At 36.9% G+C, this 14,987-nt stretch overlaps 1 protein-coding gene across 6 annotated transcripts in view; it reads right to left on the reverse strand.

Annotated features, from left to right (window-relative positions):
* rin (ras GTPase-activating protein-binding protein 2) overlaps positions 1-14,987 on the reverse strand; it is a 72,102-nt gene that overhangs the window by 17,409 nt on the left and 39,706 nt on the right. For all 6 annotated transcript variants that reach the window (XM_083131276.1, XM_083131280.1, XM_083131275.1 and 3 more), the window contains exon 8: positions 3,687-3,978. In XM_083131276.1, coding sequence (XP_082987402.1) covers positions 3,687-3,978 — 292 coding nt within the window. The remainder of the gene's footprint in view (positions 1-3,686; positions 3,979-14,987) is intronic.

Genomic DNA, 14,987 nt, shown 5'->3' on the forward strand with positions numbered 1-14,987 from the left:
CACTTTTCTCCAGCTCTTCATTATGATTGCGTTCTCCACTTTATCCCATGCTTCTGCTGTTTGGAAAACAATGTCACGTAAGTTGATTGCTTTCCACACCTTCAACATAACTTCAGTAGAGAAGTTTTCACATTCGTTCCGCAAGGAAACAAGAAGTGCATGTCGATAATGACATTTAATTGATTCCAAAATACCTTGGTCCATGGGCTGTATCAGGGCTGTCACATTTGGTGGAAGAAAGAGTGCTTCTATACCATCGGACTTTAGAGTCACATCCGAAGGATGACTGGGAGCATTGTCAATTATAAGGATGGCTTTCAGTGGAAGTTTTTTCTTCTTCAGTTCTTTTCTCACAGCTGGTACAAATGTTTGATGGAACCACCGAGAGAATATTTCTCTGTCCATCCACGCTTTCTTCTGGGAACAATATTGCACTGGTAGTGTATTTCTGTCGCTGTGTTGAAAACAACGTGGATTTTGGGATTTCCCAATCACCATGAGCAGTAGTTTATGATTCCCATTTGAGTTACAACATGCCATTATGGTTACATGCTGTTTCTGTTGTTTGTACCCACGAGCTTCCTTCTTGTTCTTGGCAGCTAATGTCTAATGTTTTTGAAGGAAGCATCTTGTAAAAGAGGCTGGTTTCATCAGCGTTGTACAAGGCATCTGCAGTTAAATGTTCTTCCTCTACTATCTTCCGTATCTTCTTTACAAACTCTTCTGCATATTTTTCGTTAGCTGAGCGACTTTCCCCGGTGACTGTCAGCTGCTGCATGCCATGTCGTTTTTTTCCAATTTGATAGCCAACCCTCGCTTGTGCGAACAAGTTACTGTCACCAAGTTGTTTGTTAAATGCAACCACTTTTTCCTTTATTATCGGGCCACTGACTGGAATTCCTTTACTTCGTTGCTGTATGAACCATCTATAAACAGCTATGTCCAGTTCTTCATTGTCACTCTTTTGCATAACCTTCCGTTTCCCCAACTCGCTATCCATTTGGGATGCATACTGTAGAATAACTTCTACTTTCTTCTTGATGTCATAAATAGTTGCTCGTCCAACACCGTAGTCAATAGCAATGGCTTTCTGTGAAGAACCTCGGTTCAACTATCTAAAATTTAGAGTTTCTGCTTGAGGTCAAGCGTAACGTGTTTCCTTTTAGAAGCCATAGTATGTACTGAACTTTACTGTAAGAAAGTCACAATTTCAAATACTACTACTTATTCTTGGCTCTCCTGTTCTCTAAAACTTTACATAATTTAAGGACCCAAATTTCAGAGTGATCCACTTTCTTTATTCACTGAATTTATTTCGTAATAAAAGAAACAGGATCTGCCAAATATGGATAACGTTGGTGTAAACACACAGACATCAGAGTCCATTTACTCCAGGAAAAATGAACTATATATCAGTGGTTCCCAAAACTTTTTCGTTTCATGGCACCCTTAGTGTTTCAAGACTTTTCCGCATCAACCAAGTCAGAATGTAGGCCTATCTAACACCTGCAACACTCAGTTACTGTAGTTAGGTTGTTTGCCTTAAGTTAAAAAATAAACATATATTTTAAATTCAGAAACATTGTATGTGTAAAAAGTACTAAATCAGGACTTATTTGGAATAATCATAATTCACTGAATTTCAGTGAAAATATTGGAACATTTCGTGGTGCCCTGGCACACACTTTGGGAACCACTGCTATATATAGATTATTTAAGATACTTTTCTTTATATTTTATTCAAGCAATTAATGAACTGATATTACCAAATTACAAGAAAATATAACCAAATCACAAATTTAAACCCTTTTTTCCTCTCATACACAAATATGCAGCCTTAGGGCTCGAAGAGCCAAGAGTAATACATAAAATTTCATAATTTATTTGAGAAGTAGTACATTCCCTTTACTGTTTTTAAATATGCTGTTTAGATAGTGAGTATAGTGAGTTTGAATAGTGAGTATCTGATTGCATAGGAAAGCAAAATAAATAGGTATCCATTTACTAAATGAAGATACAATTACATTATTTCAAGAGAAGTGGATGTGCCTCAAGTAATTCAAATTTCAATTAACATTTTAAAAAAAGCAAATTTAAACCATTGGAAACCCAAATCAGTGAGACCTCAAATTACAAAGATGGACTCATCATTCATGTGCCAAATGTATTTAGCTATGTCTCAGCAACCCTGTCCCAATGGTAGATACATTAAGACTGTGTAAAGTTGTTCCTTCCACATGGCACATACCTTTCAAGACATTCAAATTCAGGCATTAGTCACTCAGGATTACCACAACCTCATTTGTGGGTGGATTTTTATACTTCTCAGAATAGTTTTGTTACTAAGCAGCCTTCAATGCCCTCTGCACTGTAGTGATGAATAATGTTATTTTGTAAACAATACTTTTTTTCCTGTAACTCAGTGCCGATGATCCAATATTTACAAGATAATAAATATTGCATTGTTGCAAAAAACTATTATCATGTGACCAAGATGGTTTAAAAAGTAAACTCTAAATCAAAATAGGGGCTATTAGTTTCATTAGTCCAGTATATAATGTGTTATGTGCTTGACAATATTGTGGGTATTCTAAAACTGCATGGTTAATAATTTGATATGGATACATCACCAGTCATGGGGCACCTATTTAATTAATTGAACACAGAACTAATATTTTTATTAGGACAGGATAATGCTGAGATTAATGCACTTTATATGAAGGTGGTTTTATTACATGAAAGGGAATGGGGGTGGAGTAAACATAGTAGGATGCAAAGAAGAAGACATGCACCTAAAACCATAATGTTTAATTTCTTTTGCAATTATGGACAGCCAATGGTCAAGAAACACTTTCATAACTGGGTTACTTCATATGTTTCTAACCTACATAAGTTAGGAAAATTCTTTTTAAGTCATCATGTATTCCAAGACATACAATAATGAAAAAGAAATTGCAGTCATGACCACAAAATTACTGATGCCATTTTTAAACTCCCAAATTACGAAGATGAGGAAAAAATTACTTTTAAGGGACAATTTCCACTCCCCAAAAAAACCTGAAACATGGTAATGAAGGCAGGCACCTTACTGCTATCTTTACAACCCACCACCTGGGATAGTGAACTACAGATATGGGAATTCTACTGTATTTCTCATTCTTATGCGCAACTGTGGTGAACTGCATCACAAACGTTTTACCGGAAACATAAACTGTAAAATTATGCACTATGTTGTCTAATTTCGAAAGGTGTAGGGTTTATTTTCTTACATTCTTGTCATGAAATTATGCAAAATATGCTCATATATGAAATGTAAGAGTTTATTTAGACACATGTCCCAAAGTCTGAATTATTCTGGGAGTTAGGCAAATTCCTGTAACAGTGATTAATTTGTTGCAAAACTTTGGATGGAAAAATAAATTTCTTTATACAGAAATAAATTTAATAATACTCCAAAAACTACATGAGTATGCTATTAAAATTAATTTTATATTAGTATAGTATAAAGTATAATTTTGGATTTTATTCTGCTTTTACTACAAAAATATGCTCAGTGATTGTAACAAGAAAATTAGTATTTTATTCACAACTATGTGCCTCTTATAATGCCACATTAGGATATATTATTGCACATAAAAATAAAAATAAAATAATCATGGAATGATTCTTGTCAATCTTCAACTTACCAGACTCTATGTGATGAGTGTCGTCTAGATTTTCCTGCTCTTCTTTTTCTTCCTCTGGATCTTCTTCCTCCTCTTCTTCAACATCCTCCTCTTCATCAGCCACATGCTCCTTCCTTTCCTCAACAACAGGTGGAGCTGGTGCTGGCTGAGGCTGAGGTGGGGGCTGTGCAACAGGTGTCACCGGAGCAGGTTGGGCAGGTGGGGAACTGATCACAGGAACAGCAACATCCTCTGGATGAGCTGATCCATTCACAGCTGGCAACTGGTGGTTGAAGTAAGTAACGGTCGGATTCTAAAGGAAAAGAAATGAATCAAAAATCCATGAGTAAGATCAGCCATTCCATGAAAACTGAGCCCAGATAGTATTTTTTTCTTCCTAAAATGTAATATCTTGTACATTATTTTTTCAGGTTTGCATAACCACTTTTTATAGATGCAAAAAAATCTAACACAGTTATTTCTAGTGGTTTTTATTTTATTTTATCTGCGACGTTTTGTTCTGGTTTCCCAGAAGTGTAGAGTGACTAGCCATGTGAGATTGTGTTATTGTATGGATATCTTAGTGCAGCTTGAAAAAGTTCTGGGAAACCAGAAGGAAACGTCACAGATATAAAATAAAAACCACTAAAAATAACTGTTTGATTATTTTCCATCAATATCTTGTACACCAGAATAAAGTTAAACCCCAGAATTTTGTGAACAATGCAAATTACCGTATTTACGCGTGTATAGTGCACGTGCATATATAATGCACACCCTGGTTTTTTATGGGTAAACTCGTATATAATGCGCAGTACAATCCAGTTTCAAGAAATGGCTTTCTTAGTTGTAGGTCGTAAAGCTGTTGCAATGCTGATCAAGAGTGCCTATTCAATGAGTCACCTGTTGCTATGTGGACCAAGAGGAGAATATCCTCTTATGTAAACAATAAGTCTCCAACCCATGCCACCTCCCCCCTCTCCCTCTACTGTGTTTAGCATCCCAAAGCTTTCACTCTTTAACCTCCTTATTTATTCTGTAATAGTAGAAAGCGAGATCAAAATTACAATATGGATTTGCAGTGCTCCGGAAGTTACTTTTTATTATTTCTCGCCCAACAAATACTGCTGATATGATGCATCCCATGTGATGGAAGGTGAATGCTCGAATTCCGCCCGAGTTGCCTGGCTTTTCTTGGTGTTGCAGAACATTACATTACAAAGTGAAAAATCGTGTGAAATGCCCTTCAAACTTTTATAAGTGGTTTTGCTCATTCATTTTTTTACTTTTCCTAAAAGAACTTCAAATATATACTTTTTCCATGACTAATGTAAAATTTATATAAGACACACTCAGGACCTTCAAACTAGCAGTTAGCAGCACAAAATTTCTTCCATTAAGGAATTTACACACTCCATATATACAAGCGTATATTATTATTATTTGGCCAGTAATACATTTCAATTATTGTTTTCTTTTTCCTTATCTTTTCTTTCATCCAAAGTACCATAAAAATCAAAACATTTATTCATTTTGTGATGAACTTATTTCAACCGCATTTCACATTAGTGTCATTATCTTGAATGGAATACTGTTGCCATATTCAGAAACTGCAGAATTTAGCTTTACAACAATATATAACATGATAGGATTCCGTAAACATGAAAAATCAATGCAAGTGTCCCAAAATCATGGAATTACCCTGTATGGTTTCATGTTGGTATGCACCACAGTTTTTGGGAGCAAAAATTTTGGAAAAAAGTGTGCATCATACATGAGTAAATATGGTAATTAGAGACTTCTAGCGTGTAATTTAAAATATTAATTTTAAAGTTAGTGTTGCCATTCAACTTATAACATCATAAGGATGATAGTGTTCACAATTCTGTCATGTGGTTCAGTACCATGACCAAGTATCTGCCCTTTTTCCTCCAATGTTAATACTTGTATGTTAATAAATGGATTCATATTTGCACAGGTGCGAATTACTCACTTTAGTAAACAATAAGTATTTCATAAAATATAAAAAACAGTTTACTTATGTTATGCGAGTATGTTCAGTTTGTAAAAGCAACGTTTCGGGGGTCTACTTATCCCTTCTTCAGGCTTTTTGCTTGGCACTTATTATTGCTACATTTCGAGTCAGAAATGATGTAAGAATGGCACAGGGAAGGGAAGCTACGTAGGAGGGGAATAGCCTCTAGAAACGTCATGCATTCTACAAGAAAGAAAACCTGGTACTAACACTAGTGACTGAGGAGAGAGTGTTTTTAGTTTAAACGCTTTCGGAAGATTTTACGAAGAACGAAATGGGTATGGAAAGTTTTATTGAGTCATGGGCAAGTTTCTAACAACTCCTTTACCAATTGAAACCTTTTTACCTTATTACTTGTTCAACGTAAATTGATGCGGCATGTAGCAATAATACGTGCAATGGAAGAAGCTTGAAGAAGTGAGCAGTAGACCCCCAAAACGTTGCTTTTGCAAACTGAACATACTCACATAACGATATTTTATGAAATACTTATTGTTTAATAGATGGAATGCAGCACACTTAGCAGTTTTGAAGTTGGTACATATTTTATTTATATTTTTATAGTCAAAGCTGTAATTTTGTATCCCAACTGCAACATTTTTTTTACAAAATTATATTGTAGGCACACAAAATATTATAATACTGCAAACCCTGATATTTTGTAACTTCATACAAAATATAACTTTAAAATATAGTCACTGACACTTCTGGGTTGTAACTATTCCATTATTTCAATGGTATCATTAAAACCCAGAACTGTTCGCGACTACATTTAAAACTAAAATCTGGCCACCTAAATTGAAATATTACTAAATATTTGCCCTGACTGTAACAAGCAATAAGTAGAGTATTTTTGGTAAATAAAATAAAATGTTGCTGTTATATCGGTGAAAAACCTGACCAAAAGTGATATGCAAAAATGACAATTTGGTTTCAAAATTATGAATATAATCCTAAATTTGATTTAAAAACTGCACTTATTACACAAAATAAATATATCCCTTCTAATAGCACATTTTATGGTAGTTACCAGAGTATAAAGTTTAATCCTGTATAAAGGGGTCCATTTTTGCTTCTCAAATATTTACAGCAGAATTGATCAAATTTCCATTTCATAGAATAATTCAAACCTCAGAAAGTTTGGAGTCTTTAAATGAATTCAAAATTTTGTCTTTAAGAGCCTATTTCGGATTTTGCAGTTCATTTCGCATCATTTCATGACAAAACAGGGTAGTAAAATGCACCTCACGCCTTTCAGATACATGAAAAATTAGCATTACAATGTGTTGCTTCATATTTCACGTTTTTTCTTCAAAAAAAGAAGTATGCATGCCTCTAGCCATAAAAAACAAATCCAATTTATTTCAATATAAGCTATATTGAACGAACTCTTGGGAGCTGGATAGCAGCAATGAATAAGAACAAAACTGAACTCGTATTAACCCTTTCGGCGTGAAGAACGTACACAGGCCCGTAGCGAGAATGGTTAACGGAAGTAAAATTAATTACCACTATACACTATTTAAATTATATATTTGTAGGATTTTGGGTGGGGCTTCAGCACCCCCCCCCCCCCAAGCCCTCCCCCCTGGCTACATGTCTGGAACGTAGATACACATTCTTTATTTTTGAATGCTTGTAGAAACATGTACATTTAATTTGATTTCCTTTATTTTATTTCGCCTTTTGTTAAACTTTTGGCTAATTTGCGAAGATGGGGATGAGTGACGATATAATAAATGGACACTTACAATCATCTATGCCCATGCCATGATTCGAACCTGGGACCCCTGGCGTCGCAGCACAGTCTAGTGCTAACCACTCTGCCACAGGGGCCGGTTTCTACATGGTTCGTCAAATGTCTTGCTCCAAACCTTTGATATTTCAGTTCATAACATGCCCACTTGAGGGCAGCACAAGTGTTGTTTCTTTGATCTTTATCTGCCACTCCATGTTGCGTGTGTGCTGTGCATTTTCTAATTTGGCAAAGTTGATCCGGCAGATACTCTCCCAGGAAGAGTTTAGCATTATCTGGAGGAGGACGTGAATGATTCTAGGTCTGAATATGAAATGTAGAATGTAGAAAGTGATATCATTTACTGAATATTTAGAAAAAGAGAGATAATGAAAAAAAAAAGGTAAAGTGTTCCCCTGTGCTTAGCACCATGCCATGGAGGCGTATAGGGGGTGTGGGGGTAACGCCCCACACTTTCTTGATCCGGTCGTGAGTGGGGGTGATGTGATCAGCACCACGCCCCTGACCGCCTTTACCCCCCAGGGTTTCCCCCAGGTACCCATGTTATTCGATGCTGGGTGGGCACCGGAGCCACTTCCAACGTTAGAAAAGTTCCCGGATTTGAACCGGCCGGGGATCGAACCCAGGACCTTGAGCATGGTAGTCAGACGCGTTACAGACTGAGCCACCGCGGCCAGTGAGATAATGAACAGAATTTTTTTAAATATTATATGAAGTAAACTTTGATAGGCCCTTTGATGGGTAAGGCTTCCCAAGGAGTCTCATCGCTGCTGCTTTCTGGCTTTCAAGACCAGAGTTTGCTACTCCTGCTTTCAATTGGTCCCAGGCGGCCCTTGCTATGCTGGGTCAACACAGAAATTTTTGGGCTCAGAAGTTCATGGGTGTTAAATACAGTCAACTCTCGATACAACGACCTTTCACAGGTCCCAGGAAAAGGGTCATTAAGGAGTTGTTATTGAAATTTGCACCAATTTTCAGCTTAAACAGACACAAAGATTCCTAGGAGACAGTAACACAATTTATCCTGGTAGTTATACAACCTGTTATCTGCACAGGATGCGTGTTGTGAGAAGGAAAATTGAACATGAAAACGTTTTCACAAAAAAGGATTTAAAATAATGCAACTTTCTTTCAATTGTGCAGTCGTTGATCTTCCACGAAATTCTTACCATTCTAGTTCATGAGAAACCCATTTGCACTGAGGCCTATGGAAAAGAAAACAATCTCTCCCTGATTGCAAGCGAAACTTTAAGAAATCTAGACCCCAGCAAAAGTCGGGAGATAATCGGGCAGATTGAATGTTGGATTTTATGCTGGTCTACTAGAGCATTGTCTGTTACAAGATTAACTGGTGAGATAAGATCTCTCGGGAGAAACAACACAAGCTTTCTAGGCACCAGAAGGAAAAAAAAAAAGGAAAAAAAAAAAACACGGGCTGTACATTTCGTTCTGGTTAGGCTGTATAAAATACATCATAAAACAAAAAGTCCCGTTTTCTTTGATTCAACCAACTTCATATTCACCCCCTCCCCCATTCCAGGGAGCAGTCCAAACTCCTTCCTCAACTTGCATTGTAATCCAGCCTGAAAAAGGAAACATGCAAGTTGTGATCTGTTTGCAACCAATGCATATTGTAGGACACATTAACCCCTTAAGTGGGTGTTTCGGTTTTATAAATTGAGTTACAAGCAGGTTACCCAAGCTGTGTTCGGGCAGGAAAGTTTATTCCAACTTCAGATGGGGTAACGTGAATTGTTCTCGGGTACTGTTGTGTACACTATGCGGAATCCGATGCATAGATGGCAGCACAGTATTATTAACTGAGCAGGAATAGCTTGTGTTTCTTTCATGTGAGAGAATGGCTGAGCAAATGCAAAGCACGGACCAAATTCGACTTCTTGAGGATTCCAGTTGTGATGAAAGTTCAGAATTTGAAATTAGAAATTCCGAAGGAGATACGAACTATGATATTCCATCAGAGGAGAGTGGAAGTGAAGGAGTTGAAGGTGAACAACAAGAAGAAGAATATGAAGCTTGGACCATTATGCCTCAGTGTCAAAGTTCGGAGATTCCTTTCACAGGTGACTCTGGAATAAAGGCAAACTTTACAAATCATTCTGATCCATTGAATTTTTTCGGATTTTTTGTAAATGATGAACTGCTGTCTACAATAGAATGGGAGACAAATAGATATGCAGAACAGTTCATTGCAGTGAATAAAGAAGTTAAAAAAATGCTCTCGTGTGAACATGTGGAAACCAACAAACAAAGACGAACTCATGGTTTTGTTTGGATTGTTGTATGCTCAGGGGTTGGTAGTGAAACCAGATCAGAAAATGTATTTGCAAGACATGACATAGTAGATACACCATTTTTCTATAAGACAATGAATGAATATAGATTTTCTTTGCTGTTAAAATTTTTACACTTTACAGACAACACTCGATACAGTGCACAGAATGCGTGTTATGAGAAGGAAAATAGAACATGAAAAAGTTTTCACAAAAGAGAATTTAAAATAATGTTACTTTGTTTTAATTGTGCACAGTCGTTGCTTTTCCAGGAAATTCTTAGAATTCTAATTCATGAGAAACCCATTTGCACCGAGACCAATGGAAAGGAAAACAATCTCTCGCTTATTGCAAACAAAACTCGAAGAATCTTGACACCAGTCAGACTGGTGCCAGCAAAAGTCGGGAGATAATCTGGAGCATCGTCTGTTACAAGATTAACTGGTAAGATTAGATCTCTCGGGAGTAACAACACAACCTCTCTAGATACCAGACAAAAAAAATAAAAAATAAAAAATAAAGGTAAAGTGCTCTCCTGTGCATAGCACCATGCCATGAAGGCGTATAGGGGGTGTGGGGGTAATAAAGGCAGGGTGTAATTTTCGTTCTGGTTCGGCTGTGTAAAATATAAAAAAATAACTTTTCTTTGCTTCAACCAACTTCATTCACCCCCCTCCCCCATTCAAGGGAGCAGTCCAAACTCCTTCCTTGACTTGCATGTAATCCAGCGTGAAAAAGGAAACGCGCAACTTGCGATGTTTTTTCATCCAATGCCTACATTAAACAGCGTGGCAGTTGATTTGGAATTGAATTTCACTTTAAACTGTATATTTAGTCCCGATTAGCCCATCAGCATTAATGAACTGAAAATAAGCTTTATGAAACTGCCCATTTTCACATATCAAAATGGTAGATCGTTCTTTACTCTCACGTTAATAGAGGACAATTTAATGTTGAATTTAGGCATATTCTCGATGTCAAACACCCACCCCTCCAAACGTTTTGCCCTTGAATAATGTCTTTTTAATCTCTTAGCGACCATTCCTACATTGAACACCCCCCCCCCCCACATGAATGGTTCTGAAGAAAAGCGGTTGAATTAAATTTACATATTTGTTTATCAGAAGGCCAAAACATGAAGTTATTTTAACTCTTGTTTTCCTTGAATTTCGGTTATCGTCAAATCAAAACAGCTTTGCGAGATTCATAACTTTTTCCTTCGCGCTGGATGAGTCATCGCTGTTATCGGCAAGCAAGAGCTTTGCACACGCTAGACAAAACACTGGCGCCAGCTGCATCGTAAAAACAAGGAGACCCACTGGAAGTTCGAGCAACAGGTGGCGGCGGAAGAGAAAAATCCCAGCATTTTAAAGATAAGGCAACTGTCGAAGAGGGAACTTTTAACAGCAGTGTAAAGAAGAAAGAAATGACCCTTGCTTTACGTTTTACCATGCAACAGACAATAATACGGGCAATATTTCCTATGCAGACAACAGCATTAAATAAATAATTAAAAAAAACTGAATTCTGCAATTATCAACATTGCCGTGCACACCAGTGGCGGAGAATGAGCTGGGGAAAGGGGGGAGGGTCACTTTTTTTTTACTTGTTCTATGGTTTTTGTTCATTTTCAAGAATATATCCAGAACTGGTTGCCTCATTTTATACGTCAAAGGAAAGGAAGAGGGGTGGGTCCCTTTCCACCCTTGCCTGTAATCAGCCCGCATCAGCAAGAAAATCGTGGCTGAAACAATCTGCATTGCCCCTCCCCCCATGTTTGCTGACAGGAAAAGAGGGAGAAGTCAGTCAGCCAACGGAACACTTTTTTGGCAGATATTACAACATCGACACAATTAGGAAAACGTATGAAGTGGGAAACAGGAGTTATGATGCACGTAAGATCGAAGTAAACTTTTGTGGAAACCTGGATGACAACGCATTAAGCGGGTTGACGATCTTTAGTTCACCTATGTGGTTTTGATTATCTCTAACAGTTTCGCTTTTTTATGAAGTGTTGCAGGGAACAAAGAACACATTTTGAATGAAAGCAGTTACCAGAAGTTGTTGGCTACAAGGCCGAGAGTTGCTCACTCATGGGAACCTGCTGAACTCTAGGTCAGAGCTGGACAGATGGGCCAGACTTCCCAGCGCCACACATCTGTATTTTCGAACATTCCTGCGATCTTATCTCTTAAGGTGGTGTATTTATCGATGAAATAGCTTGACCTGCCACACACATTAGCAAAGACTGCAAGTCCAGCAGTTATTTCCCCCCCTCCCCTGCGAGTTTTCAGCAGCTCTTAGGACAAGGAAACAAGTCAAGTCGATTTAAAATAACATACAAGCACATTCGATCTTCTCTTCTCGTTTATCCAAGAGCAAGCGCGGCAACACAAGCCTGGCACATTGGATAGCAGCCGCCGGGTGCGGGGTAACATGGGTGCCCTTGAGGGAGGGGAGGGCAGAGGTCAAGTGCTATTGGATATCACTCAAGCATGGAGTGGTGGTGTCTATTTTTAGTTCAGACCCAATTGTGAGCGGTAGAGCGCTCGTGAAGGGAAAAGTGGAGGAAAAAACAACGCATTTTTCGGCTGATTTCCTTCAATTTTTCAACTTTATTTTCCAATGTTTTCTAAATTTTTCACGGTTACCGGCAAAAGGGTCGTTACTTCGAGAGAGTCCTTATACCCGGGGTCGTAGAATCGAGAGTTGACTGTACATATATTCCAATATGTAATATGAAAACTTTGAACAATATATGGAAGTTCTGTTAAGTCAATTTTTCAAATGATAAGGTAAAAAAATAAATATATACATATATTCCTAAATGAAAATGTATTTTCCATGGTATTATTCAAAACGTTGAACAATATTTGAAGTTTTTTGTGTTGTGTGTGTCTGCTAATTTCTCTCTCTCCCTACATTGTCAGGGAGAGGGAGAGAGAGAGAGAGAGAGAGAGCAAATGTTCAAAATGAACAGGATGACCTTGGGTGTGTCTACAAAACCCTGTCTTCAAACAATTCTTTCAATAACGCTAGAAAACATGCGGCAACGAATTATTGATCCTTGTGCCTCTATCACTCCTGACATTTTGGGACGAACAGTGTGGAACTTCAGACACCGTGTTTTGAAATGCCTTGAAGAGAACGGTCATCATTTTGAACATTTGCTCCTTTAAACATTTATTTGTGTACCTCAAATGATAACTAATTTGTAGTAAAATACATAATTTTGTTGTTCATATGAAATTGTTCCTTGAAACCAAAGAGTTAGAACAAATTAATATTATTTATTGTAACACAAAAACATAAATTGCAAACAATTTTCTTTTGCCGAATTATTTTTTTTTTAATAAAATTCGTTTTTGCAATGTTCTCAACGGAAACCAAAACTGTTATTACATAAAGGGAACAAAATGAAACTCAAACAACAAAATGTTTATAGATGTTTGAAGGTTGCAATTTTTTCACAAAATTTTTCGAACAAAAAATACTTATTTTTCAACACGGAATCAAAATATGTAAAACGAACGGGGGTGTTCCATTTGAAATTTCACATTTACCCCCCCCCCCCGCCCTAAGAGGTGGGTGGCAGCGACGAAATTTTTGCGACATTGACTTACCCCCTCAATAGTATCAAACTTCTTTTCTGTGCAATTTTTCGATTGGATGCATTCTGCATGCGATATTCCATAGTATCATTATACATGGACCACCCGGTATAGGTATTAAGGATCCTTTTGTAATAAACAGTGAATTAAACCTTCTTGCTTTGTTTATGCAAAGGATTTGGGTGTAACACACTGTAAGATCTATTTTGAAACACCATCAATGCAATTTGCCCATGCGTGCACTTACTGCGACATCGAAATGTCTCTGTGCATAAGGCAATAGCAAACTTTTGGGAGCAAAATTTTAGACAAGTTACCCACTAATGTAAATGATCAACACTCGTATCAAAGACGTTAAGATTAAAGGACTAACTTTATCGTTATCATAACTTTTAAGCCAGACAAGATTCAAGAATTTACTGTTTAATCGAAATTCCCTCATGGTGCCATCTAGCGTCACTTACTAAAATTAAGGCGAGTAGAAGTATATTTTACAGCTGTTACATTCAGTTCCTCGTGAATTCTCGAAATAAGTGTAAGTACAACTAATGGACGTGCACAGATTACTTGAAATTTTTCCACAACTATACAAATGTAGCATCTTAAACGTGCCATATGACATTATGTCATACTGATTCCAAAAATGAAATCCATTTTTACCCATCACGTCTAGTTTATTTCAGAAAATAGCAATATATTAAGTGCCTTTATTTCACAATAAAATGTGTAGTTCCGTCATTTCCTCAATAGATGGCTCTGTTTAGATGGTGGTAAATTATTGGATTTCTACAATACAATTTCTCTAATTTTGAAATATAAATGCACATAGAATAGTAAGCATTTAATCCAATTTCTATCCTTACAAGGTACATTGACATAAAAATTGTAAACTTTGATTACATAAGTTCCACTTTCAAAATCCCTCAAAAATTTCCTTCACAAAATGTTCAAAACTCAATGGTATAATGTAGGGTTTATTGAACTTAATGGGAGAAAACTCCTGACGTAATGGGAATAAACTTATGTCATATCTGTAATCAGCTTTCAAAATACTTCCAGAATCACCTATTGGTTCGTAAACAACTGAAATTTCCCTTGTTTAAATTTATTTTGTTCCATTCTGTAATAGGCATAATGTAATGGCGAATATGAGAATTTTGATTGTGAAATTGTGAAAATTCCTGACGTGATGGGAAAAAATGAATGTAATTTCCGTGATCAGTATTCAAAATACTTCCAGGATCACCTATTGATTTGAAATCATTAATTATTTTTTTTCCAAAATGAAGGGTTGTGTTATCATTTGGGTTTGGAATTGGATTTCACTTTAAACTGTATATTTAGTCCCGATTAGACCAACAGCATAAAATGAACTCAAAACAAGCTTTATAAAGACTGCGCATTTTCAGATATCAAAACGGGAGATCGTTATTTACTCTTACGTTAATCAACGATTTAATGTTGGATTTAGGAGTATTCTTGATGTCAAACATCCGCTCCTCCAAACGTTTTCCCCTTGAAAAATGTTTCTTTAAATCGGTCTCAGCATCCATTCCTACATTGAGCAGTTTTACTTATCAGAAGGCGCAGAACATGAAGTTGTTTTAACTTGTTTTTCTTTCTGGAGAT

This window comes from Lepisma saccharinum, chromosome 11 (genome assembly GCF_977018435.1).
Source record: "Lepisma saccharinum chromosome 11, izLepSacc3.1, whole genome shotgun sequence".
NCBI lineage: Eukaryota > Metazoa > Arthropoda > Insecta > Zygentoma > Lepismatidae > Lepisma > Lepisma saccharinum.